We start from the raw sequence: 23,507 nt of genomic DNA, 5'->3' as shown, positions 1-23,507 counted from the left end.
ATACAAGTAATTATATGATGCTACCTTTGGCAAGAGGGCACTGAATGCCTGTCTCAGTGGTCAGATTGGATGCTGCTGTCCCTTTCTAGCCACCGTCTTTTGAAATCCCTTTGTAAAGGACTCCACTGTGCAGAAAAACTGCAAATGTATGCAAGCTTACTTGAAAATTTCCTTTTTTGTAGTAGGAATTTCCACAGATCAGTTCTCACTTAGAACACATTCAGCTTTTGCCCTGTCTTAGTAGCTGTCTTATCTGGTGACAGAATACATGCTCTGCAGTAACCTATTGCACTAGGGAATCTGAAGCAATCCTTGCTAGTAGTTTCCAAGTTAAATAAAGGAACTAGTTGGAGGCAGCTGTTGGAGTTAGCTCAAATTGTCTGCAACTAGGGGTGGGCCCCTCTTCCCTGCCAGTGACTTACATGTTTGCTTCTGTCTCCTGAGCTGTGGAAGGGCTCAACACCAACTCTAAAGGATCTGTGGACCTTTTGCTAGAAGAAGAGAGATTTTTCTTCCAAGCAGGGGTAAATTTTCTTTCATTCAACACAATGAAGATATCGAGCACAGAGCCGCATCAGGACCTGGGCAGCAGATAAGAGACCTTTGAAGCCACTTTTGCACATCATCACCCCGACTTGAATGAGCATGTGGGCCTCTGGCTCACTATTTCAGCTTCCAGCTATTTAGATGGAAAGAGACTGTCCTCATTGCAGCTTCTTCAGTGTTTCATCTGTGAGCTGCATTAGCCAGTGCACGCAGTAACACAATACAATAGTTAAGGCCTAAAGACGTGCAGAAACACGTACATGGTTCTAAAAATCCTAGACAAACTTTTTGTGAGAGAAAGAAATGTTGTTTTTAAATACGTGCGAGTCTCTCCTCCTGGAAAAGGATAAATCAATTTACAGAGGAATGTGCTTTTACATTTCAGATGATCATGAAAACATTGGTTTTAATAGAGCAGCGAGAGCCTCAGTAAGGCAGCGAGCGAAAGAAGGGCTCTCCTCTGAAGAGGCAAAGTGTTCTGCTTTGGAGAGCTGGAACATTAAACAGGACTAAAATAGGCCCTCTTGCAGGCTGGTGCGGAATGCTGAGGTCAGCCTGACAAACACGCTATGCGCTGGTGTTCTTGAAACTTCTTCTAGCTTCTGTTTTCTCTTTTCTTTTGATGCACCACCTTAGTGAAAGTGAGTGCAGATGAATTCACGTTGTTCTGTGCACACCTGCTAGCTGAAATGCATTGGAGGAACTGACATCTTATGTTCCCTACAGTATATTATCAGCTCATTACAAACTCAGAAAATCCTGTAGCCTCTTGCCAGGTGCACATTGTGATCTGGGGCCTATGTTGCTGTGGAACATTGCGGAAAATACTGTGTATGTAAATAAATAAAAATCCTCTTCTGCGTCAGGAAAAGGATATCTCTGCAGGCTTAAAACCAACGCATGCATTTGAAAATCGATTCTCCTTCACTCGCTGCTGCTACTTGAGTTCAAGAGGCTTTCCTCTGAAAGAACTGATACATCACAAGCACCTCTTTTGGAATGTCTTCCCTATTCTCTTCACTTACTTCAATAGGTGCTTCTGCTCTGTTCACTTCTTGCAACGTGAACTCAGAATCCCGAAGTTGGTATTCAGCAGGGTAAGTGAAATAGGAATTGATCTTCCTGTGTTTTGTTGTAAATGCATCTTTCCTTTTAATGCACATTCTGTCTGGTGCAGACATAGACTCTTAAATATGTTTTAGGTTGTTTCAATTCTCAGTTATATATGAAGGGCCGAACTCAATAGAGTTGAGCCACTTATATCAGGACTGAAGTCATGAGCTTTCATTCATTTTTGGCCTGCAGTGTCCATGGGTCACAAAAGTGTGTGCTTATATCTAGGTGTTTTCTGAGGTGTTTGTTGCATCTTAACCACAATGATGCTGGACAATCTCATGCCATTTTGAAGACAATTCTTAGTCTGTTTGCATGTGCAGGTATATTTCTTTCACTGTATTCAGCAGAGAAACAGTAGCCCAGGAACGAAGCTAATGTGATTCAAGCAGGCATCATTAGAACAGAGGAGAAATGAGCCAATTACTGAGGGTAAAAATACAAGAAGAATGTATTTGTGTGCAGCATCTTCCTGAGCCCCTTGACACAAATGTTAATACAACTTTCCATACAACCATAGATGCAAGGTAAAGTGGCCATGAAGGGGATTGGGGACAACATATCTGGGCATATCTGGACAAAATATGCTGGGCATATTGGTTGCTTTTTGAAAGAATGATTGAGCTTGGGGGAAGCTGAGTGCTTAGGTATAGGATGGGGTAGTCAGTAGGTAGACCAGGAGCCAAATCCGGACCACCAGATGCTTTTGAATGGACCACAAAATCCTTTTATTTACTTATTATCATTATCATAATCATTATTATTATTCTTGTTTTTGTGTTATTTTCTCTGGAGTCTGGACCTTGACTGTACCTTGACCAAGAAATTTGGACCTTGACAAAAAATAATTGATTACCACTGGTATAGGACACAATTGTTTGGTGCTTGTGGGAGGGCAGGAGTCACAACTGAGGGATAAAGAGATAGGGCTTGACATAAGGCTGTAATACACAATATTACATTTTCACTTCTGCACCTCTGGGCCCTGTAAAATCTTAATGGCTGAGTAACACTGGTGAATTAGGGGCCAGGGGCCACTGTCAAGGTTTAAAAAATCCCAAACACGTTAGCCTCTGCCCTACCCTTCTTATGCCCTAAATTATTAACAGAAAGATTTAAACTATTGGCTTCCTGCTGTGTTTTGTTTGATTCCTTTGCATTTCACTAGGCAGTTTCCCTTTTGCTTTGGACTGGCTGGCTTTCTGGTTCTCATGTCCTGGCTCAGTTCTGTGTTGTATAGATTTGAGTTTCCAGTACTGCAGTAGAGCTAGATTTTCATAAATTAGCATGTGTGCCCTGCCAGCATATTTAGGGTCTGTCTTCATTGCAGAATTAAACTGGGCTCTTACTTGGGTTGTTGTCCTAACGCAATTCCTATTCATATGTGCCAGCATGCGCACGCACAGTGGTGTTTCAGGCTCAGCCTGTATGGGGCCACAAGCTAAAATCAGAGTGCTGCTTTTGCTCAGGCAGGTAGCCCACTTTTTGCAGCAAGGATGCAAGATAAACTACTTGAGTACTGGTAGTTCTCCAATATCTTCCTAGATTTCCCCCTATGTGCCAAAGAGGACAGACAAGTTTCTTTACAGTTCACTGGGAAAGAATCATAGAGCAGGTCCTAACAACACACACACGGGACTGGAGCACCACAAAGGACACAGTAATTTCAGTGTGGCTGCTTGCACCCAGGCTAAACTACCCTGGGTGCTCAGAGCTGAAGTCCAATCACTTGGGTTAACTCTGCAGTGAAGACGTAGCTTTTGTGAATGTAGTGCGCTCTCCTCATAGGCCTTTAGTTTCTGGGACTCCTGAGAGGGTGCCTCACCTATCTGCAACGGGCAGGGAGAGGCTTGCTGTCCCAAAAGTGCAGAGTATGCCCAGTCACAGGAGGCTAAAGACTAAGAGGAAGTCGGTGCTGGTTGCCATGGAGAAGAAGGAAGCTGCTGAAGAACCTGCATTCAGGGTCACTGTCTTACCTAGAGTAGAAGAGGTCAAAGATGAACAGTATTCACACGTGCATCTTCTTCCCTTTTTCTGTGGGAGATAACTAATCAATGCAGGATCACGCTACTAGCTTCTGTGGGCCTGTCATCACCCTGTGTATTCCAGCTTGGTTCTAGAGCAGAGGCACGTATAGGCCGACTTTGATGCCCTGGTTAATAAGCCTTTATATGAGCATATAGGTTATTTTGAAGTTCTCCTATTCTAAATTGGAAGCAAGTTTATACACTATTTAACTAAGGGAGGGAAATGAGACTCTCTCCCCAGTGAGCACGGCCAAGCCAGCTTCAGAAAGGGTGCTAATGGTTATGTGGGGATCCAGGACATACAAGCATTGGAAGCTAGTTGTGTGTGTGTGTGTGTGTGTGTGTGTGTGTGTGTGTGTGTGTGTGTGTGTGTGTGTGTGTGTGTGTGTGTGTGTGTGTGTGTGTGTGTGTGTGTGTGTGTGTGTGTGTGTGGTTTTTTTTTTTTTTTTTTTGCTGCACACACAAGGCAGTAGTGTACTTTGCAATTCCATCGCTGTGAAATTTCCCCCAGAATCCGTCCCACCTAGAGCAGAATTGGGCTTTAGAAGCCAAGCTTTAATTTAAAACAACTCCACAGCTATAGCCATTGAGTCCTAACTTCATTCCCCAACCCTTGTAGTTGTGAAGAGACACTCGATTCATATTTTTAAAGTTTAACTCATGTAGTAATCTCAGTCTGCAGCTAGCTGGAAGAAATAACCCTGCAGTACCTATCAGCTTAGGGCAGGAGATGATGTATATTGTATTCACTTGAATGGGAAGGATACTATGGAGAAGGTGACTTTCCAAGTTAGAATTTGGGTGGGACATTGTGGCTAACATATCTATTTTTGGGCTCTTCAGTCTCAAGTATTATGATCTTCATAAGTCTTGCTCAAGAGTTGGAGCATGGATTGGGGGGGTTTCAGTATTGCATCAGAGGGAACAGTCCCTCCCCCCGAATCATGTACACCACTTCTTGTGTCACCTTGGGTTTTTCTTGCAGGTCTCTGATCCAACACTGAACAAGCCAGACCCTGCTTAACTGCTGTGATAAGAGCCTTTCTAGTATGAGCTGAGTTAGTCTTTCTAATCTGTGGTGTTTTTAGGGCACCTCTCAGTATCGTGTCTGAGGTTTGAGAGTGGTTTCTTGGATTTTTGAGTGTGTGGTTCAATCTAGTTGTCTCTGGTAGGGGGTCCTTCCCTTTCTCTCCCTCATCTGCCCCTTTTACACACACCCCTCCCTGTTGCTCTGTGTGAGCACTGAGCTGGGGATCCCAAACACGTTCCGCAATTCCCTCTTTATCTTGACTTAATTCTTTTATGGATTGTGCTGAAACCTGAGACTTTGCTAAGACAAGAGATCAGGGCTGATTGGTGAAATGGAAGCAGTGCAGACATCTGGGGTAAGGGATAGGTGTCCCGCTGTGGTTATTAGCAGCCCTGCTGTTGTTGCTGCATACACCAAGCTGCTCCTGTGGTTGTATGCCTGACTGTGTCTATAGCTTGCGAAGTTCCATCAGTATAATATGCTCCACACATTAGTGCACTCATTACTTCAGTGTATTTCGAATGATTAACTTCAGAGTTTTCAATATATAGTAGCGCTAAGCCACCCCTAGGAATTATCTGAGGGAAATGGTTTGCCCTTTCGTCCCTTCATCCTGTCTCAAGAACAAACTTCCAGAGGAGATCAGATTAGTCAAGAATATGAACCCTTTCAGGCTGTGCTGCGTGACTCACCACCATCAGAAAGCCTGCCTAAATTTATGATTGCCCGTCGCTTTATACTAGAGCCCCATTTCCAGTTGTTGGTAGCTTTGCCAAACTTCAGCAGTTCCGGTTGAAATTTTCCATGTTTGCTCCCTGCCTCAAGCTGGTTTCAGCAAAAATGGTTCAGCATGAACAAAATTTGGAAAAAATAGGTAGGTTTGCCAATGTTAATTCCTCTCTTCCCCACCCCTCAGTGCTTTGAAGAGTTCTGCAACCTCCAGTGTGTGGAGCAGGAACTTGAAGTTTGACTGAGGGCTAGTCCTGGGATCAAGGGTACCTTTTACTGTCCCCATGAAAATCCACATAGATTTGACTGAGCTGCCTGTCTCTAGAAATCACCATTTGCATATGCACAGAGTCTGAAATCTGGGAATAGTTCATCTGCCCTGAGTATGTGCCAGCGCCACAGAAATCCCTGCTACACCAGCCTCACAGAGCATATTCCCAGACACAAATCTGGCACAACTGATGGGAGCAATGCCGCAGCTGCTGCTGGCTCTTTGAACCCTGCCTCCCCTCATGGGCTAGCCTAAGAGGGAATAAGGGGAGTACAGTTCTTCCTGCTCGGCTGAAAGTAGAGTGAGCTCTTGCCCCTGGCTTGGGGGCATACTGTTCCCCTCCAGCTCCCCCCTCCTGAGTTGATACTGCAGGCGCTAACCTTTCTGTTTCAGTCTATTGTAACCACTGGGGAAGGAGTTCTGGGCACCAAGTGTAGACTGAGAGTTCCAGTCTCAGCTGTTCACTGGCTGGGGCTAACAGTTCTGTGCACTTCACAGACTTTTCAGGTGAACAGAGCCTCATGGCCCTACCTTAGGCAGAGGTAAGTCACATACTATCCATTGTACAGGTGTGGTAACTGAGGGATTGCACCAGGTCACTTCTGGCAGATCTGGAAATAGAAGCTAGAGCTGGATTCTGTCTCTCTCAGAGGCTCAGACAATGAGGTGGGGTTGTGGGAAGCCGTTTTTGTGCTTCCCAGAACCTCAGCTGCTCCTGGGGCCACTGTGACTCCCCCAGAGTAAGTTAGCAGCCTCAGAGGCTGCTAAAACTTATGGCAGCTTTACATAACTGTTTGTGGGCTTCTGCAACCCAGAATATAGTTCTCTGGATGCTTCTGCCAGGCCCGAGAGGTAGGATAGTGCTGTGTAGCTCAGCAATGCCCTTGTACTGGGGAAGTTCTATCGAGGCTACTCTGCACCTTTCATAGCCCCTGTACTGTCATCAAGGGATCAAATTGGGGGCTAGAATCTGCCCCAGATCTCTAATATAGTTGCATTCATTTTGCTATTCTACTTTGCAGAATGAATGTGCTAGAGCTGTATGGTTGGCTGTGTTGTCTGTAAACATTAGAGCACAGTCCCTTCCAGAGTCAGAAGTAGAACCCAAGGCTCCTGATTCCCAGTTTTCTGGTGTCTGACAAAGAGTTCTGTGTGTCATCTCCTGCTAGTAGACATGTCCTACTGCTGATATCAGTTACTCCTTTAGCTCTAGGTGTGGAAGTCTGTGTTATGGATCTGAAAGACAGCTGACTATCCATGGAAAGGTCATTATGGTTCTACTTGGTAAAAAATCTGTTTTTCTGGTTTTGTTTTTTAAAATCTAGAAAATTACCTTTATAAATCTACATTAAAAGAACATTAAGATTGCAAAATCAGGCACTCGGAAATTAGGAAAGGCCAGAGTTAAGGTTGCCTATATAACCTTAACTCTGCCCACTTATACATATGCAGTTTGAGGCTTTCTTGAATTATAGCCATTTGTTCTATAGGAGGCTTCCTCATTCAGTGCACAGAGTGGACTGTATATGAGGCAGAGGGTTGCAATAAGAGAAGGGATGCTCGCTTGTGTTTGAGGCACTACAATAGGACCCAGGATAGCTGGAATCTATTCTTAGCTGTGCCATAGGCTTCCAGGTCATGTATTGTAATGCAGACATCCAAGGGGGAAGAAAGGGGTTTGAATCATGACTTCACATAAAACCTTAATTCTGGCATTTCCTAACTTTTGAGTGCCCGTCTTTGCAACTTTAATATGCTTATAACTCCAGTACATTGAAGGTAGCTATATACATCCCAAGCAGAGCTTCTTCCAGTTCCAGAGGAGTAGAATATGAGGTTCATTAGGACCTCAATATGCTAATCTAATTACCTAGTAAGTGCTCAAAGACTGCAGTGATGGGTGCCACAGGAAACCTAAGACAGCTAGGTGAGCCTCCTTTTCCTAGCGGTGGCCTTAGTGTGGGTAGCATGACTGGCATCACCTAAGCACTAACAGAGAGAGGAATCAAGGAAGTTTAGACATGAGATGATGGGATCAAGTTTAAGATGCTGACCCTGGTAAAGGCACGCTAAAGAGAAATGATGATAGGCCATTCAATAGAATCTTTCAATTCACAATTTCAGAGTGCTTCACAAATGGTAACCTCCTTCTCCCCCCCATTTTACAAATGAGAAAACAAGGCCCACAGCAAGTCTATGATAGAGCAGGGAACAGAACCCCGGGATCCTGACCTAGTGCAGACTGCTGTAACTACTAGACTAGGCACACTACCACTGGGGGTTTGCTTTCCCTAAGGTAGCTGCTGAGTGAGAGATGCATAGCATTAGAGACTGGTAGGACCTGATTTTGCAAAATGTATACTGAGTAGCATTTCCTCATGCGAGTAGTCCCATTGACTGGTGATGGGTGGAGGGAAGATCCCTGCTGGATGCTTTTGGGCACTTGAAGAGTGAAGCCATGTTTCTGCACTCCCCAAGGTCTGATCATGCGATGCATTCAGAGTCCACTAAAGTGAATGCATTAGTTTGTCACTATCGCACTGAGTTCTCTCTGCAGAACCTCTTGGAGACTCAGGTTTGCTCACAGCAGCTGGATGCTTCCCTAAGATTTTACTGCCTAGCCCCATGGATGAACACCTACTTGATAACCCTGGGCCAGCCTGTAGTTCTTCCAGGTGAGACTTGTGTAGCTCCTAGATAGGACTGAGTGGGATTCCTTAACTTCCATAGGATTCTTAGTAAGGGTAGTAGACTCACACGGTCCAGCCCTTCCTCGCTGTCTCACCTTTTTGAATTCGTATCCGGCTAGAGGGTCAGTGCTTGCTGGATGCTGGAGCTTACTCAGCAAGTGAGGAAAGATGGGCTGGTGGCTAGGGCAATAGTGCTGTGACTCAGGAGGCCTGGCTTGCATACTCCCTGGGTGACCTTTGGCTGGGCAATTAGTATGTCTGTGCCTCAGTTCCCAGCTGTTAGATGGGGGTAATAGCCCTGCCCCAGCTGCCTGGGCTTTTGTGAGGATATCTGTACTAAAGGTTGGGAGGTGCTTTGTTCTAATGCAGGGGTGGGCAAACGTTTTGGCCCGAGGGCCACATCTGCATATAGAAATGTATGGTGGGCCATACAGAGGGGTGGGGGGACGGGGCAGGGCTGCACAGGAGGAGCAACTGCCACGCAGCACTGCTTGGGGCTGGGAGCGGCTCCAGTCAGGGCGCCACTGGGCCCTCATGGTGGGAGAAGGACCGAGGGAAGGGGGTTAGGAGCTGCCATGCTGGCCAAGGCCATAGTTTGCCGACCCCTGTTCTAATGGAGGCCTGATCTGGGAAGATATTTCCTCATTCAGTTACTGTAAATGTTGTTGTTATGAACTCAGATCCCTGTAATATTATTTGGTTAAGTCACTGACTACTTCCTTTGCTTGCCCTTTTGCTAACTCACTCCATCTCTTTAGCGGTGTTAGTTAGAAGTTTCTCTGTAGTCATTAGTTATCATCTAGTCTGTAGAGAATTAAATGTGTATTGCTGTTTCTAAGATTCCCACCCTTGAACCTTGTCAGGTATGGAGTTACTTGAGTAGGGAGGTGCTTAAACCTAGAGTCCCCCTGGGGCTAACCACAACCTGCTAACATGTTTTTAAACATTTGTCCACACTGGGTTCTAAGCGGTGGTGAGCAATACTTTCACTGAAATGTGTGTGTTAACATGTTTTAACACACCAGTCCTTTCCCCAGTGCAGGCCAACTTGCAGGTACTGCAGCACAGCTAGAAGAGTACTGCAGGAAGGATTGAATGTTTGTCTATTGAGTCTGGAGCAGTGGTGTGTAATTCCTGTGCCTGATTCTAGCTGACATACACCGTGTTTGTGCAAGGAGAGTCTGATGACTGTTTTCATTTGAAAAATCTGGGTTATAGGAGTTTCTAGCACCAGATGGCCGCACATACTTAGAGTGCTGTGGATTAATAAAGCTGTTGTGTGTCCCTCTTTCATCCTCCCTTTCTCCCTCCTCTGTGCATCATCAAATTACTATTGAATGCTTGGGAATCTGTGCTGCATAGAGTTTAGCATATTGCATCTTTTCATTTGGAAACAATTTGTTCCAACCTTTGTGAACTGTTCTGCTATTCTGATCACTCTTTTCATGCTGCCATAGGGCTAGGTAATGAATTGGACTGAAGCACCAGCCTTTTGTCATTGGACCTTTAGGTTCAGGCCTCATTTGGTTCAGCATGTGATGGGTTGTGTAGTCTCCATTAAGCAGCTGGATGTTTGTCTAGATTATAAAACAACCACATGAATTTAGAAAATGGACAATTTGTATGTTGGAGAGGTTGCTTAGGTGGTGTCAGTGCTCCAGCCCAGGATTGACTGGCATTGGCAGAGATGGGGAGGGGGGCTGAGGCCTGGAATAGGGTGGCGGTGTCTGTGAGTCAAGATAAAGAGGCACTGTCAGAGCTGAGCAGGGACCCAGAGGGAAATAGTAGCAGGTGCTGTGGGGCAGGATTGAGGTACACTGGCAGAGCAGGGTAGCAGGACGGTGCATTGGCAGGGTGGGATGGCAGGACTGTGACAGCAATAATGAAACTTTGAAAACAATTTCTCACATTTGAATTATCTTCTTTCTGCTATTTGCTTGGTACACAGAGTCCTGCCATGGTCTGACAGTGTGAGGAGCACCCTGCTCTCAGTGAGGAGATGTACTTGTATGCTGCCCACAAATAGGCAGCTCAGTTTATAAGAAAAAGGATTAGACTTGTTTCCACCTTAGTTCTTGCTCCTGAATCTTCAGACGTGGTTCCACGTCTCCAACTATTACTAGCTGGACTGCTCAATTCCCAAGGATTCTGTTGGTCAGCAAGTGTTACATGTTTGATTTCACAGCTTTGGCTAGCATCTGTGTCCTTTACTTGTTGCAGACATTCTAGCTATCCATCTGCAATTTAGTGCTGTTCCTTTGTGAGCAGCTCAGACTCCTTGATTAATGTGGCAGCTTTTCTCTTTCTTACTCTTTGGGCATTCTGCTGAATGGTGGTTTTTTGCACCCTACTAAGATCACAGATCTTATTGTGACTGGAGACCTTGGAATGAAGAGTTCGGTGCCACACACTTCTTTTAAGTGGGTCAGATTGCACTGGTTTGTGGTTTCTCATGATTAAATTTCTTAATGAATGGAATTGCATGTGGGGTGATTCTGAGTTATGGAGTAGTTTCCAACTGCTCTGCTTTCCTAGGAGCTTGGAAGATGTGCTTTGTGAAGGTGATTTATATTCTTTAAGTGGTATAGACACTAGCCAGGCAAAGAAGCTTAATCAGCACTGCTTACAGCTGCGAGAGCTCTCAGGTACGTCTCCACTGCAAAAACACCCCAGCTGTGGTGACTCTCAGAGCCCAAGTCAACTGACTGGGCTCGCACGATGGGGCTAAACATTGCAGTGTAGACCTTCCTGCTCAGGCTGAAGCCTGGGATCTGAAACCCAGCGAGGGGGCTGGTCTCGGAGGATAGGTTCCTGCGCAAGCAGTAGTATCTACACTGCTATTTTGAGCCCTGTAGCAAGCCCTACGAGCCCACGTCAGTTGACCTAGGCTCTGACACTTGCTCCCGCGGGTGTTTCTTGGCAATTAAATGTACCCTAACTGAATGCCAAACGATGCCCCACAGTACTAGATCAGCAACAGACTTCGAGGTGGTGTGTCAGTGGGTACATCTAGTTCTAGGGTTTTAGACTGGAGTCTGACCCTTCCTAGGAGAGGGGCCAGTAAATAAAATCTGAATCAATCTTGCCTACTGTAGGATTAAAAACAAGATTAAAAAGTGAATATTTATCCTACTGTGGCAGGATCAGCTCCCCATATTGCAGGAAGAGGAGAGTATTCCAGGTCTCTACTGCAGGAGAAGTATTGTGCCAAGGTAGACTTTAACTTTTCCCTCTGTCATGCTGCGATTTAGTGATCTGTTGTACGGCATTGCTTGCAGGATGCATGATCTGAGATGGCATTGCTGGTTCAAGAGAGCAGCAGAGTTAGCAGAATGGACCAGGACTTTCAACGGGTACAGACACTTCCTTCCCACTGACCTTTACTCTTTCAGCCTCAGGGCAATAGTTTTCCACTCTGAACCCGGTCTATATCCTGTGTCCCTCTCATGAGCAAAAGCCAGATGCAATGTGAAGAGAGGTCTCTGCATCTTGCCTGGGCAGAGGGCAGGGGAACAGCTGCTCACATTTAGGGAATCACTGCGAACAGCCATTGAATTCTGCTGAGATTCTGCTCGGAAAGGTGTGGTTTTGCCTTTCTTTGCAGAACAGTGTGAAAAGTACTGCTGTCATTTGGGGACCAAAAGAATACAGTGAAGCTGAGTGAAAGTGTGTAGCAAATATGTAACTTCAGACAATTTTTCAGAGCTACAGACAGAAGGGTTTGGATGGTAAAAGTGTAGTGTGGAGACTTCTTTGATTTTTGTGGCTGAAATTAGTGTTCACATAAATGAGGGATTAATAGCTGCTGTGTCTAGAGGCTGGCAGAATGATGATGAGATTAAGTGTAATGTATGTTTTCCCTACAGTTCTGCCATGGCACTTCAGTCCAGAACTGCAGGACACCAGGGTCTCACTTGACCAGACACTGATATTGTGCCAACTGGTGTGGTGCTTCTGTGAAATGAACAAACTTCTCCAGGGACTAAGGCCTGTGAAAATACTAAACTTATCCCACTTGTGGTCTCAGCAGTATATATTCTTCATTTCTTTTTAAAGAAAGGAGTTTAATTAAATAAATACAGTACAGCTGGTGAAACCTCCAGTAGCATAAACAGATCAATACACTGATTTGTGTTTGCTGACCAGAAGAGATTTCTAATTAGGGGTGCTCCATACTCCCTGTTACTGATGAAAGTAGACTAATTGGAGGGATAAGAAATCCAATTAGCTTTTGTTTGGAGTTTGTTTTTGTTCAGTTTAATTTAACTGGGTTGGTACTCTTCTTTTGAGGCTGAGCTTGGTTACTTTTTAGTCCCAGTTCCTTATTCAAAGAGGGAGGTTGTTTACAGATGTCTTCAATCAAATGGCACAGTTTCAGCTATGTCATCTTCTAAAATTACATGAAATGATCCAATTTATATTTGTTCCTGTTTTTCTGAGTATGTTATTCTGAGACTCTTTTAGTCCCCCATTCCACATTGGCCAAATACCTTCTAATTTGAATAAATCCATCTGGGTTTGAACATGTCTGAATGACTGAACATCTTTAGGGGCCTGCTTCTTCTCTGTTATACATTCTCGTTCCTGGCTTCTGGTTATCCACTTCCCACCACAGTTTGTAAAAGTGATAGAAATGCCATGAGAAGATATAAAGGGGAGCAATGTGGGTTAAGAAGAATTAGTTAATGCCTTTCCACATAAATTGCAATGGCTGGGACAAGAAAGATTTCAATCAGGAAGGCCTGTTGGGGCCACCTTGCCATTGTAGAATGTGAAAATACATTGGGATTTAGAAAATAGTTAGAAAACCTTTGCCATGGGGATGGAAGGTGCATCAAAACAAAACTGTTAAAGTTTTAATACAAACACCTTGTATATGCAAGAAACAGGAGGCCCTCCAGTATTATGTGAAGTGTAACAACTAATGCTTGATTTCCTCACTTATATAGTTTTAAGTCTGGTAAAGTTGTTGAAGATATAGCACAATAGATTTATTTGTGCTGAGCTATAGTGGCTTTCTTAAAAGAAGGGAGCAATATTTTCAGAGGCTATAACTTTGTTGGTTGTAAGCCTAAAAGGGAGAGGATGAAGATCCTGTTAAAGTCGATGATATCTGCAACAGGCAGTGTTCATGAAGGTCAAAAGGTTTTATGTGAATGTGAACAAATTCCTGAGGAGAAACAAACAAAATTGAGGTCAGATGATTCCCTGATGTTTTGGTCTCCATTTACCAGTGGGAAAAGAAGTGTCCCAAGATATATGATAAACAATCACAATTGCTAGTGACATTGAAATATGTAACGATGATAGAGATGAAGAGGAATTTCGTCAAAAACAAACAAACAAAAAAACCCCTTCAACATTGCAGGGAAATGGTACAACCACAAATCAGAACATTTTCATCTCCGTGTCCATCAATATTTTATATTAATTTGAGTAAAGTGAGTGGAATCAGATATACCTGTCACTAGCATTAGTACAACATTGTTTGGAATGCGTGACCTATTTTAGACAAAAAAGTTGGGGCACACAGTATGTTGGTCTTTAAGAATAACCGTGTTATGGCAAAAGGTTCTAGGAAAAAATGCTCCATTTTGGAATAGGAAAGGAAAGCATATAAACTTACTGGATGCATTTGGCCATCCATAAGAATTCAAGAGAGAACAAGTTGGGATTCCCATGTGAAAATAACTGTCCCAGTGAAAGACTCTGTCATTTGTGTGAGGACCTGCATTTTTCAGTACCACATTTTTCACCTTGTGAGCTTCTGTAACAAGAGGCAAATACAAGACATCTTTCTATTTCAGTGTTGATTCAGTTTTGTCAGAGATTGATAAATCTTAAATGTAAATTGAATCAACTATTTCTGGGATTGCCTCTTGGTATTTTGAGTCCAGCTGATATAAGGAAATTTCTCTTATCAGGAAAACAATATTCTTTGGCTCACAATATAAAATGGTCTTTACAGCAGTCAGGCAAGACTGTTTCTTGAATGACAGTAGTTCTTTGGGGTTTTAAATATGGTGCTTTCCAGCCATTGATTAGCAGCAATAGCAGCACAATCACTCTCTCTCACTCACTCACTCACGTCGTACGTTTCTAACCCGTCTCCTGATACTCATTGGGAGATTCTTCATGATCAAGTAGCATTAAAGAGGTTACCATTTTAACTCTGATAGACTCTCACCAGGGACCTACCTTTAGAAATGACACAAGCTTAAAAATTCTCCTCTTTTCCAAGTGAGACTGGAAGTGAGGAATCCTCCCAGGCTACCAGTTAAGAAAATTTTAATTGGATCTATGGAAACAGTGGCAGCAGCACTTTCACAACTGTTCAGGAGTCAGAGATATTTCTGCTTTATATTTTTGCCCTGTTTTTAAGTAACCCTAGCTGTATTGTTAGCCTAAACAGCTCTTCAGACAGCATTTGTGCCTTCCAACTCCTGGGCTGCTCTGGGCACTAGAGAGTTCCCCAGGAACCTGCTTAAGTTATGGCTCTCTTCCCGTAGTGCCTGCCCTATGGGCTGCAGAACTGTTGGAGCTCTCTATACCAGGCTTGGGATGGGGTCCTTGCAATGCAGCCTTATGGCTGTCTCCATCATGCCTGTGCTGTATTTGCACTGGTTTAACTAGGTTGGCTTTTAAACTGATTGTAAGTAAACTGGTGCAACCTTTGTGTATGGACAGGGCCATAGTTTCCCATTGGTAAAATGGGGATAAGAAAACCTTCCTCTCTCCCACCCTTCGTCTGTCTTGTCTATCAAGGCAGCAAGCTGTTCGAGTCTCTTTCTCTGTGTTTGTACAGTGCCTAGAGGCCCTTAAGTTGGGGCCCTAATGGAAAAAGAACAATAAAGGGCTTTATTTAATCATTGCTTTCTTGGAAAAACCACCAGAATGTCATAGTATATGGACTATGACGTGGATGTTATTTTGTGCACCCCACAACTAATGTTTAAATTAATTCTTTCTCATTGTCTGCTTCAGGCTGGAGTTATGGCTGCTCCTAGGGCATGTTGAGTCAGTCCCTGGTCCATATCACGTCAATTTGAAAAGTAGGATTGGAGGGGGAGCTCCTGTTGTAGGATGAAGTTTTGTCTTCTCTTCTGGTGGCAGGCAAAGATCAAATCAGGGGACCAGGTCTGAGGTGCAATTGGCTTTACACTCATGAAACTCATAGACTTTAAGGCCAGAAGGGACCATCATGATCATCTCTGACCTCCTGCACATTGCAGGCCATAGAACCTCAACCCACTCGCTGCTGTAATAGACCCATAACTTCTGACTGAGTTACTGAAGTCCTCAAATCTTGATTTAAAGAATTCAAGTTACAGAAAATGCACCATTTTACTCTAGTTTAACCAGCACGTGCCTCATGCTGGAGGGGAAGACAAACACCCCTCCCACCCCCCAGGATCTCTGCCAGTCTGACCTGGGGGAAAATTCCTTCCCAGCAGTTAGATCCTGAACATATAGGCATGACCCTCCAACAAGACACGTGGGAAAGAATTCTCGGTAGTAACTCAAAGTCCATCCCATCTCTGGCCGTTGGAGATACTTGCTAATAGCAGCTGCGGATGGGCCATATGACATTATAGGCAATCTCCTCAGACCATTCACTCCATAAACTTATCAACCTCAGCCTTGAAACATGTTAGGTTTTTTGCCCCCACTGCTCCCCTTGGAAGGCTGTTCCAGAACTTCACTCCTCTGATGGTTGGAACCCTTCATCTGATTTCAAGCCTAAACTTGTTGATGGCCAGTTTATATCCATTTGTTCTTGTGCCAATATTGGCCCTTAACTTAAATAACTACTCTCTCTTTCTTGTATTTATAGAGAACAATCATATCTCCCCCAGCCTTCCTTTTGTTAGGTTAAGCAAGCCAACTTCCTTAGACCTGTAACCTGGCATGAAAACCAAAGAAAAGAAGGGACATAGCAAACAAAAGCAGTGACAAAGCCTCCGCTTTCAGGGTTCTCTTGGTTTTGTTTGCTTCCTCAGTCCATGGAAGAGTACCCAGGCTGTCAGTAACAGACCTTTCTAGAGATTTCAAAGCCTTTTAACCCAAACAATCTTAACTTACAAACAAACAAAGTAAACTTGAACGTGATCTTGGAACATGTCACCAAAACCTAGTTCTTAATACAAAGTTCCCACCATGCACTGATTCTCCATAATAACTTTGTTCAAGTAAGAACTTTCCCCAGAATTCTAGTTCATAGGCTTCAAATTTGCTAAATTTGCAGTCTCTAACTGCAGCAGGTAGGCCTGACTTGTTGTTTCCTTTGTCACAATAGGCATGAGTCTGAAGGCTGGGCTTTTCTGAAGTGTGTTATTCCCCAATAACACATACCACGTTATATTCTGTTACCAACATAACATGTATTGGGCTTGTTACTAAATTTTAAAATGTGATTATTACATTTTTATTTGACCATGTCCCCTTCTGGGAATATGCACTTTAGCTGCTCTGATCAGCTCATTTTAATCTAATTTATAATAAACAGCTTCTGTGTTTTATTTGTTTTGTAATTTCACTGTCACAGTGAAGGAGTGCAAAGTATTTCATCACCTGAGTAAAACTTGTTTGTTTAATAGTACACCATACTTCTTACTATTTACACTTGCTGTTAAGATGTACACAGAAAAATTGCCAGATTTGACTCTCAACAATTTCCATCAGAGGTCTCTGTGCTTCATACTAAACAAACAGAAAGAAAACAAGATGTATTTTGGATTTTTTTCAAAATACTAAACTGTGAAGGAAAAATATCCTTACAATAACCATTTACATCTTGCTCAGAGAATGAAATATTCCCTGACCCAGAAAATTTATTCACCCTAACTCCTATATAGTTCTTTCCATATATCTTACATCATGCTTTATTCAATTAATGTTGGTACAAATATTCATTAGTTCAGTAGAAAATATTAAAGATATTTGCCCATCAGTTAACAATTTATTAAAGCAAAATTCCCATTTTTACAACTATAAAGTTGTTTGAAACACCTGCAACATGAGAAATCAGATTGTATGTTTTCACAAGCTGAATTACCATGAAATCTGGTGCTTTGTTGATGGAATCTTATCTAGAAGAAAAGGAAGTAGAAGTATCTTGGCAACAGAAGTCTGTTTCACACTGTCTCATGGTGTGGAAGCATCATGCCCTATTGTTAATGTCCAAAACACACAGCCATGAAGACTGTATAGTTGGTTGAACTGTTCATATCAAACAATTCATTTGATAAATTTGTCCCTTTTTTCTGTTCTGGAGTTGTCTGCAAACAGAATAGGATTTTTACATATCTTTATTCTTTATAGTTCACCAAAACATTCCTGGTCACAAATTATAGACTATGCAGATCATGTACAGATTAATCACTAGGACTACTTTTATTTGTTGCAGCTGATCACAAATGTCACATGGAAATGCTTCTGTCTGTCTAAGGTACATAAAATGGCCCCTGAGTGCCTCACAAGCTCTAATGCATTTATCCTCCCAATCCCACTCTGCTATTATCCCATTTTACAGGTGGGAAACCAAGGCACAGTGTCTAATCCAAGGTCACACAGGAAGTCTGACAGAGCAGGAAATTGAATCTAAGTATCCCAAGTTCCAGGCCAGTGCCCTGCTGGACCATTCTTCGCCCTTTGGTGATCCCTTCTAGCCTTAAATTCTCTATGAATCTCTATTAGTTTCTCTGATTAGCTAATACTTAGATTAGTTATAATCAGGAGGCTTTGCATCTCTCAGGCAAGGGAGAGATGATCGCTTTTGGTAGAGGTAGATAGCAGACCTATGGCGTTTCAGGACATTTGAAAATCTTTTTCTGGCTGTTTTGCACAAGAAGGAGCATTCTGTCGGACTGTGTACAGTATGTGGACTCCACATTTTAAAATAACTGGGTTCTTCTTTCCTGCCCAATGATAGAGAAGCAGAAGATGATTTGTTGGTCATTTAGCAGACTTTACATTTATTTTTATTGTTTAACGTGTATTGACACCAAATAGTTACATGTCTGTGCATTGGCTTAGTTGTGATGGTTGTATCCAAATCCTTGTCTAGCTCATTTCATTACGCAAATGCTCGGGATCTGGTCAGGCATTTCTTGTATGCTGCTGTGTATTTATTCATCACATATGGTGTTTAAAATACTGCAGTGAAAGAGGTGACAAAAAACCCAGAGAGAGAGAGACAAAATATGTGATTTCATAGATCTGCCATTGCATGGATGGAATCCACAGATCTCAGTTTTATGCCATATAGCCTCCTCCACCTTATTACTGCTACGACTTCTGCTCTTGTTTTTTCCTGCCTCCTCCACCATCTGTATCGTTAATCTTAGAGCACACATGGAATTTTAAAAATTGTTCGTTTTGTGCTTTTAACATATGTTATCACAAATAAAAATATGACTGCATATTGCAAATCACTACAAACATGGGTAGCTTTGTGTTTGTGCTGCTATAAACGTGTGTGGCAGTACTTCTGGGTGTTCCTGGGGAGGGAGGAATAGCGAGTTATTTACTGGATTACACACTTTTTCTTTCCAATTGCAATGTTCTGTGAATGTGTTTTTCCCTAAATTAATGAAATTATTTACAAAAATTCCTCATATTTACATTTTGTTTGGAATGTGTGTGTGATTTGTCAGTTAATTTCAGTTAGCCAGTGACATTTTGTCATTTAGTGAAACCCCAGTAATTTGTTCAGGGACAGCCTGGAGCCTTGTCTTACTTACACATGAAGGGGAATAAGACTAGGTCTCAGCTGAGGACCTGCCTTGTCTTGGGTTTGGGTTTGATGTGGAGCACAGCCCCTGCTCGCTAGCTATGCCCCTCAAAAGGAGGGAAGTGGGAGGGGGATTGTGGCTTTGTCTACACTACAGTGTTAGGTCAATGTAAGGCAGCTTATGTCGACCTAAGTATGTCTGTGTACACACTATACAATCTTGCTTCCACTGATGTAAGTGCCCTACTACACCGACATCATAACTCCACCTCCACGAGATGCTTATGTCAGAGCAGTGAGGGTGACAGTGTGTCCCTGTGGACACTGAGGGTTACTTACATGGCTGTTTCCTGTCGTCCTTGTCAGTTTCACGGCTCCATGTTAGAGCCTGAAATTGACAAGAAAGCTGTGTTTGGGGAGCAGCTCTGGCTAGAGCCCAGTTGCCCCCGGCCTCTCTGCCTTCCACCGGGCTGCTGCCCAGGCTCCCCCCTCTCCGCTCTGAACTGGGCCTGTCCCCCAAGGTCCTGGCTCCCTGCTTCCAGCTGGGCTGCTGCACTAAGACTCCTTCCACTCCACTGGGAGCATGGTTGCTGCCTCAGAGCTGGGCTGTGCCCACTCAGCTCCTTACTCCTGGCCAGGCTGCCTCCTGGACTCCCAGCTCCCCATTCCCCCTCTGGGAGCCTGGTTGCACTGAGGCTTCCCACTGAGAGCCCAGATGCTGCCCCGAGGCTTCCGGCTCCCTGCTCCCCAACGGGAGCAAAGCTGCCACCTTCCCAACTCTCGGCTCCCTGCTTCCTGCTGGAAGCATGGCAGCCACCCAGCAGGGAACTGGGAGAGGGGGCAGCCGTGCTGCTGGTAGGGAACCTTGGGGTAGCAGGAAGTGGGGAGCCAGAACCCTCAGGGCAGCAACTGGGTTCCTGGCAGGGAGCTAGAGGCCTTGGGGCAGCAGCCGGGTTCCCTGCAGGGAGCCAGGAACCATGGGGCAGCCCAGCTCCTGCCGGGGAGCTATATGCGGAGCAGAGAGCCCAGGCTCTTAGCGCCCCACACTGCCTCATTTATATCAGTGGAAGTGCTCTGGTGAGGACCTGTACCTCCAACAGAAAGAGGGCAGTGTGGACATGAACCACCTCAGTAATTACTGCCATGGCTGTAAGTCAATCTATCGACTTAAGTCTTCAGCATAGACATGCCCTGTGACTCTAGGCTAGGGTGTGTCCAAGTCACAATCCTTCTGGAGCAGGACAGACTACATGCCCTCTTTTTTCAGGGCTTTGCCTAAAGATGCAGTCTAGCCACCAGTGAGCTTTTGGGGTTGGGGGCTGGCTTGTGGCAGCACTTGGCACAGAATGAAAACTTTGGGTGGGGAGTTAAGAATCATTTTCCTGCGGGAGCTGTCCAGTGTCTGAATAAACAAGGCACTTGGAGTGACTTGAGTGGCAGTGTGTCATTCACACACATTGAAACCGTAGTTACCTACTCAAATTAACAGGCATTTGTGTGACGGGGATTGGAAGGCCTTGGGTGAGGATCAGAAAAGCTTATTCTGAAGAGCATGAACAAATATTTTTAATTTTGTAATTGTAATTTTAGAAGGTGACATCTGAAAATATATAGTGAGGCTAGGGTAATAAGGAAACTACAGCAGTCGGTGCATGAGAAATTAGGGTAATTCCCCTCAGCCTTGCATTGCAAGGGTGTGTGTGTGCATGAGAGAGAGGGTGCAAACATAGGCCGTATTAATACCCCCTCAGTGTTGATTTATGACAGTCTGTGTTGAGATTTCTTAGGTACGCAACTGATGAACAGTAGAGTGAGTTATGGGAACATGTATTGACGAACATTTTTTGGATTTGTCTCTGTTCTTACCCTTTTAATGTTTGTGGAGGCATATTTTAGATCTGTGACCAATATTTGTTTAATCAGCAAACAAAATCTGTTTTGTGCAGAAACAAAATGAATTTCAGGTAATAGGGATGGGAACAATTGTGCATGATTTAGGTAGCTAGTCACATGTATTGAATGGTGAATTCCACATTTCTAATACTCAAGCAGATACTTACCATGAATTATTCATTAACAACTCATAGGCTGAAATTTGGACAGATAAATTATTTATCCCCCAAACTGAAAAATGAACAAATTTCTAAAAATTACACGCTGCTAGTGGACAAGAAAAAGACTAAATTCGCAGAAGCCATTGTTCCCAACAAATCTTTCATCTGACCTTGCTGATGAACATTTAATTAATGGGCTGTGTCATGTGGGGAGGATGAATTTCAGGGAAGCTGGGACTCTTGAGTATGCAGAAAGTGGGTGACTTTTCTCAGATTCTGTTGCAAGTGTGACACACCAGAGCAGAAGGCTCTCATGGCAGATCAGCAGGGCCAGGGATGTTTGAAATGCATGTTTGTCAGTTTTAAAAAAATTGTGTCCTCCTGAAACAATGGACTGAAAGGATTGTGACCCGGCCTAGCACTAGCATGGAATGTAAAGCTAAAGGATCGCATCCTCCAGCACAGCTCCATTCGAACCATGCTGATTCATAGCAGTTGAGAACCAGGCCCAAATATGTGTTTTGTTGGTACCGGCCAGTGGCCTGCGGAGCAGGGGAACAGAGTTCAAGATCTGGCAGGTGCCTTCAGTCTTGGGTGACTTGGGGCTCAGAGTCCAGCGAAGGAGGAGGGTGATCTGCAGTGGACCCCAGTAGCCCGTTTGGCAGTGTCATTTGGTGGAGGCTGAAGGAAGCCGCCTACACTCTGTGGCCTGAGGCCACGCTAGTTATAACTTAGGGACTTGGGTATGGATGAGTGAAGGGAAGTGGGAGACGGGAAGTGCCCTGTGGATGCCTACAAGTGAAACAAATCAGTGCTTGGCACTGAGGGGCGTGGCTGGCCCTCCTTGGTGCTTGTCTAACAAAGTCATGGGGAGTATTTTGTTCTCATCATTTCCCATTCATTTTTCAGCCCTGGCCCAGCGTGTCCAATCTGGCCAAGGACTTCATTGATCGCCTGCTGACAGTGGATCCTGGTGACAGAATGACAGCTCTTCAAGCCTTAAAGCACCCATGGGTAGTCAGCATGGCAGCCTCCTCGTCCATGAAGAACCTGCATCGCTCCATCTCCCAGAACCTGCTCAAAAGGGCATCCTCTCGCTGCCAAAGCACCAAATCGGCCCAGTCCACCCGCTCCAGTCGCTCCACCAAATCCAACAAGTCACGGCGGGTACGGGAACGGGAGCTGCGGGAGCTCAACCTGCGCTACCAGCAGCAATACAATGGCTGAGAACTCAACAAGAAACTGCCAGCTGTCTTCCCAGGTGCACTTCCTCTGGTACAGGTGTGCAACATTCCCACTCAGCAGGGAACACCCAGGGTCCTCCTGCAGGAGTGACCCTCCATGTGCACAGAGCTGGGGGGGAATGGAACCTTTGCACCCCATTCCCCCACACTGGGCACTCCTCACTTGGGTGAGCTGTGTTTCAGAGCCTAATGCAGGAAGTGGAGCAGTGAAAGCCTTCCTTGTGCTCATTCAGGTCCAGAGTGACTGTCCAAGTTCAGTGCCTCAAGTACGAAGTAAATTAGTGAGCCATGTGAAGAGAAGAGCCCACTCCCCAGCCCAGGAGTTTGGCTGCCTGTAGTTATTTATTGATTCCAGAATGTTAAGTCCCTATATGTGTGCTTGAATGGTATTTATATTGGACTCCATGCTGCCTTTCCATTGATGCTGGTGTGAGTCACACACAGCTAGGGTTGGGCTTGCTGAGATTCAGCAGCAAGCTAGCCACATGGAGGAAATGCCAGGCAGAAGTCTTCAGTGAGGAGCATGAAGCAGAGAGGTTCCCCCGAAGGCCCTGGTGATTGTGACAGCATCACAGGTTACTCATGCAGTTTAAGGATTAAGGTGCAAACTGGAAACTAGATTGAGGTATCGGCGCCCTGGAGCACGTCATCCGCAGTCGCAGTTCCCTTTGCCCTGACTGAAGATTTCCAACTGTGGGGAAGGGAGAGAATGAGAATCCTGCAGGAGCAAAATGCTTCACAGGACACCTAAAAACCTCTTTCCTAAAGCAAACCCTGTCGCTAGCTCTGGCCCCCACCCCTGTGCTAGCACTCGGCAAGATCTCTGTCTCAGGAGGTGTAAGACTTGTGAGCTGATGCAGAACGGCTGGGGGAGTCACAAGGGGAGGGTGGGGAGGTGTCAGGAGAGGCCACTTCGAACACATTTTGAGGCAAAAATCACAAGGACAAGTGGAAGCAGAGTTTGGTGCTGGCAGGTGCCCCTCTGATTTGGGCTAGTCAAATGTGCGTCCTCAGAGGCAAGCTGGCATTGCTTATTGCCGCTGGGTTTGAGTTTTTGGGTTCTTCACCCTA

At 44.5% G+C, this 23,507-nt stretch overlaps 1 protein-coding gene across 1 annotated transcript in view; it reads left to right on the top strand.

The window, feature by feature from the left end:
* The window catches only part of PSKH1 (protein serine kinase H1), a 56,268-nt gene extending 33,161 nt beyond the window's left edge, over window positions 1-23,107 (top strand). The window contains exon 3 of the mRNA XM_067553013.1: window positions 22,102-23,107. Coding sequence (XP_067409114.1) covers window positions 22,102-22,419 — 318 coding nt within the window. The 3' untranslated portion in view covers window positions 22,420-23,107. The remainder of the gene's footprint in view (window positions 1-22,101) is intronic.
* Window positions 23,108-23,507: the final 400 nt, after the last annotated feature.

This window comes from Emydura macquarii, unplaced genomic scaffold (genome assembly GCF_026122565.2).
Source record: "Emydura macquarii macquarii isolate MOO-44397 ecotype Brisbane River unplaced genomic scaffold, CSIRO-AGI_Emac_v2 contig_295, whole genome shotgun sequence".
In the NCBI taxonomy this organism is placed as follows: domain Eukaryota; kingdom Metazoa; phylum Chordata; order Testudines; family Chelidae; genus Emydura; species Emydura macquarii.
Note: the sequence above shows the minus strand (reverse complement) of the source record. Positions and strands in the feature narration are given on the sequence as shown.